The sequence below is a fragment of the Eimeria mitis genome, genomic scaffold, assembly GCF_000499745.2.
Source record: "Eimeria mitis Houghton genomic scaffold, Emh_scaff525, whole genome shotgun sequence".
Lineage (NCBI taxonomy): Eukaryota > Apicomplexa > Conoidasida > Eucoccidiorida > Eimeriidae > Eimeria > Eimeria mitis.
This window is the reverse complement of record NW_013573534.1, coordinates 1-3,819: the sequence shown is the minus strand read 5'-3', so window position 1 is coordinate 3,819 and position 3,819 is coordinate 1. Positions and strand designations below refer to the sequence as shown.

Sequence of the window (3,819 nt, the reverse complement as noted above, 5' to 3'; positions counted from 1 at the left end):
TATTTGTCCACGAAACTACTCGTATTACTATTTGAAACGATTAGCACCGTAGATCCGCTTCGTAATAGCTACGTACTACTGCACTCTAGCGGGTTCCGCGCGAGGGACTTAGATGCAGCCAGGCATTACATTTGGGGGCTGTTCCGGGAAAGGAAAGGCGAAATTCCTTCCACAAATATAACCAAAACCCTTTCCTTTATAGGAAAAATTCCTAAATTCACGAACCCGCAGGGACGTCCGCACCCAAGGGACGGTGGGACACTTGTTATGCAACCCCACAGCGGAAGGCCGACGGGACTTCCACTTACGCCAACCGAGGAAATTTCTGACATTGAAAGCCCACCGAAAGAAATTGCGGGGCATTTCCCCGAACCGCGGAGGAGAAGATCCCATCGGGAAAGCGGGCCAACCGTGAGCAGGAAGCGCTCGACATCGGCTAGGATCCAGGACCTCGACGCTGAAGGAACCAGGGACCTTGAGAAACCCCCTTCCAAGTGGGAAATGGAGTTATTGAAGTTGCTTCCACAGATGACGGACGAAAGCCGAACCAACTCCCAGAAAGAGGGCTCTAATCGGAGGGGAATCGCGGCGACCGACGATGGAACCAACACGCGTGCCTTCCTTTTCCTGGTAGAAGGGGAATTCAGAGAACTGCAGATACCAGAAGATCAGTGGGGACTCGAATTAAGGAAATACTTGACGGGCAAGGCCATGGTGCATTGGGAACTCATGCAACGCTCGGGGACGGAATTATCTGATTGGCAACTCGTACGAGAGAGACTATGCGCAAGGTTCTGCACCATGTCGCCCGATAGGATGCTGGAGCGAATGACATGGAATACATGGCGGGGTGACCATAACGAGTACATCGCGCGATTTGCCGAAATAGTTGCACAAGGAGAGACTTTAGCGGCTGAGGATCTGGTGCTGTGCTTCCTTACGAACATACCAATGGACATATGCAACAAACTGAATCGAGAGGGGACCAGGGTCTTCCACGACTGGCAAGAGGCAGCCACAGCCCTGAGTGAACGGGATGCGCCGTTCGAGGCCTGGCGCGCGAAGAGGCTGCGTTACGAGCAGGAGTTCGCAAACGCGAAGCGTTGATCGGGACCCGGCGGGTATACGAACGCTTTAAGGCGGACCCCGACAGGAAGGGGGAATACGGCAGACGAANCCCGGCGGGTATACGAACGCTTTAAGGCGGACCCCGACAGGAAGGGGGAATACGGCAGACGAAAACGTTTTGGTTCGCTGTTATGAATGCATGGGAAAGGGGCATTTGGGAAGGGACTGCCCCTTGCGTAACGGATCGACTAGACGTAAGGGTGAAACCTGCTCTAAGTGTGGAGGAAGAAACAATTACGCTAGGGATTGTTTAACAACCCAACGAACGCCGCCGGGGCGGTAGGAGGGACGGAGTTCGATGCCAGCCCTTACGGACGGCACTGCGGGAGCAGACCGGTTAAACGACCAGGCCTAGTCGTTAAGGGAGACGAACGCGCTAGGCCAGAGCTACCCAGAGGTGGCAACGGAGGCCAGGCCGCAACTGGGCCAAATGCCATCACAGTCTCCCTGAACCGGGGGCTGCATGGCAAAGGGGAAGGCAGACGGAGTACGCTCGACAGGGGTACCGGGCTGGACCGTCCGTCCGGGACAAAGAGCGATGCCATGTCGAGGACAGAAGGGGAACGGATAAAGAATGGACAGGGAGAGGGTGATTCCCACCCACAGAGGCGCGTGCTGCTACTAAGTTGTGGCGCGGTACGCGATAACGGGGGCGAGATGGACGGAAGGGGAGGAACGGCTTTCGGCTGGACAGGGAATGCCGTGAAGGAGCGCAGGGGAGGTCATGGGAATACGATGGACGGAGGATCGATCCATTGAGGTGCGTCTACGGACGGAGGAGAGCAAAGGCGAGAGGAACGGAGTGCACCGGCCGACGGAGAGGGCGAGAGGAAGGAGAACCCAACGAGCCGTGGCGACGAGGGGACAACGATGGTACCTGGGTGATTATGGTGGCAAGAAGGAGATGCTGCAGAACGCGCACCAGAATACCATGGATCCCTTTGTAGTGTGGGCAAGACGGCGGTATTGCAACTCGAAATAGTGGGCCATAAGTGTGAAGGACTGCTGGATACAAGGGCGTCCAGGAGCTTTATCCGCCCGGCTATTGTGGAACGATTGGGCTTGAGGGTACGCTTCCTGCAGGAGGCACACCCCTTCACAGTAGCCAACGGTGAAGTCATACTCATCGATAGGGAGGTACCAAGGTTGTCGATGCTCTGCTGAGGAGAGTGCTCCACCGGGGATTTCCTTGTAGGGCCAATACCGTATGCTGTCATTCTCGGGATTGATTGGCTCGTTAACCACAAAGTGGCGTGGTATTTTCAGTCGGACAAGCTCAGGACTTATGTAAATGGGCGGTGGTGCGATCGGCCGGTCTTGTGTAGAGAGGGCGACTCGAGTCAGGGCACTCAGGCTTACGCGGAACCAGTCAAGACGGCGGCGGACCACGCATATGACGATTTGGCTAGGCAGGTTGATAGAATGTCAGCGGAAGAGGCTGCAGCCCTTCTTCGACCCCCCACCAAACGTTACAAATCCAGGCACCGTGCTCGTGGTCGGGTGAGAATAAAGGATATCCTACGGGAGGCGCGGGAAGACACAGCAGCTTTAAAGCGGGCTTTAGAAGGATTACACTGCGTAGTTTTCCTATCGGCAGCAGAACCTGATCGTGTCGTTCACGTTCCCATAGAGCGTCAGGGTCCCCTTCTGTGCGCGATTGTAAAACACCTGAAAGTAATACACGTTGAGCCAGGCGCTCCGCCGATCAAGCCTATAGATACGGCGCCACCACCATCTGTGGATATAGACGACTCACCATGGCCTACAGCTAAGCTACAATATACTGTCCGGAGGCTCTTCGTTTGCCTACACAGATTCTTACCGTTCTGCGTCAACATCGACTCCTGCTTCCCGATAGTCTGCCTGACGGATTGCCACCCAAGAGACCTTACGATCATCGAATCCTCCTTTTACCCGGCAGGTTACCGACGCGCGCGCCCCTATACAAGATGCCATCTGAACAGCTGGCTTATCACACCAAGGAGATAGCACGTTTAACTGCTAAGGGATGGATTGGGCCCACTTACTCACCGATTTGCGCTCCTACGACAAACGAGATGATGGATCCGGTGAACGGAAGATGCGAATTGTCGTCAATTACCAAGCGGTAAACGCGCTAACGATAGCTCCTGAGTTCCCGATGCCAAATGTGCAAACTGTTTTGGAGATGCTCGGCGGCGCCGCATATTTTCCGACTTTGGACGTGGAAGCGGGATTTCACCAAATTCGCATGGCGCTGGAGGATAGATGGAAAACGGCCTTCCGCTCAGTACAAGGCCTCTTTGAATATAAAGTAATGCCCTTCGGCCTCAAAGGAGCACCTGCCACATTCCAGGCAGAGATTAACGCATATCTCCAACCATTACTAGGTCATGGCGTTATTGCCTATCTAGACGATGTTCTTATATACAGCACGACCTTGGAAACCCACATCACACTCCTACAGCACGTCCTCGGCATTTTCCTAAAACACCAGTTCTACCCTCGGCTGTCAAAATGCAAGTTTGGACAACAGGAACTTACGTACTTGGGATATAGTATAGGAGCCGCTGGTATCAAGCCTGCAGCCGACAAGGTGGAAGCGATCCTTCTACGAACGAAACGCAGGTCCGACACCCGTACAGCAGCAGCAGCGAAAAGAGGAAGAGAAACGGAAAGAAGAAGAGAGGAAAACGCAGCAGCAGCACGGGC

General features: G+C 54.5%; 2 protein-coding genes across 2 annotated transcripts; both read left to right on the top strand.

Moving 5' to 3' along the window:
* Positions 1-267: 267 nt before the first annotated feature.
* EMH_0015070 (uncharacterized protein) lies at positions 268-1,107 on the top strand (the record flags this gene model as incomplete). The annotated part of the gene is made up of 1 exon (XM_013500304.1): positions 268-1,107. The coding sequence occupies one exon, from the start codon at positions 268-270 to the stop codon at positions 1,105-1,107; it is 840 nt and encodes a 279-aa protein (XP_013355758.1).
* Positions 1,108-1,852: 745 nt separating this feature from the next.
* EMH_0015060 (uncharacterized protein) lies at positions 1,853-3,117 on the top strand (the record flags this gene model as incomplete). The annotated part of the gene is made up of 2 exons (XM_013500303.1): positions 1,853-2,009; positions 2,297-3,117. The coding sequence occupies 2 exons, from the start codon at positions 1,853-1,855 to the stop codon at positions 3,115-3,117; spliced, it is 978 nt and encodes a 325-aa protein (XP_013355757.1).
* Positions 3,118-3,819: the final 702 nt, after the last annotated feature.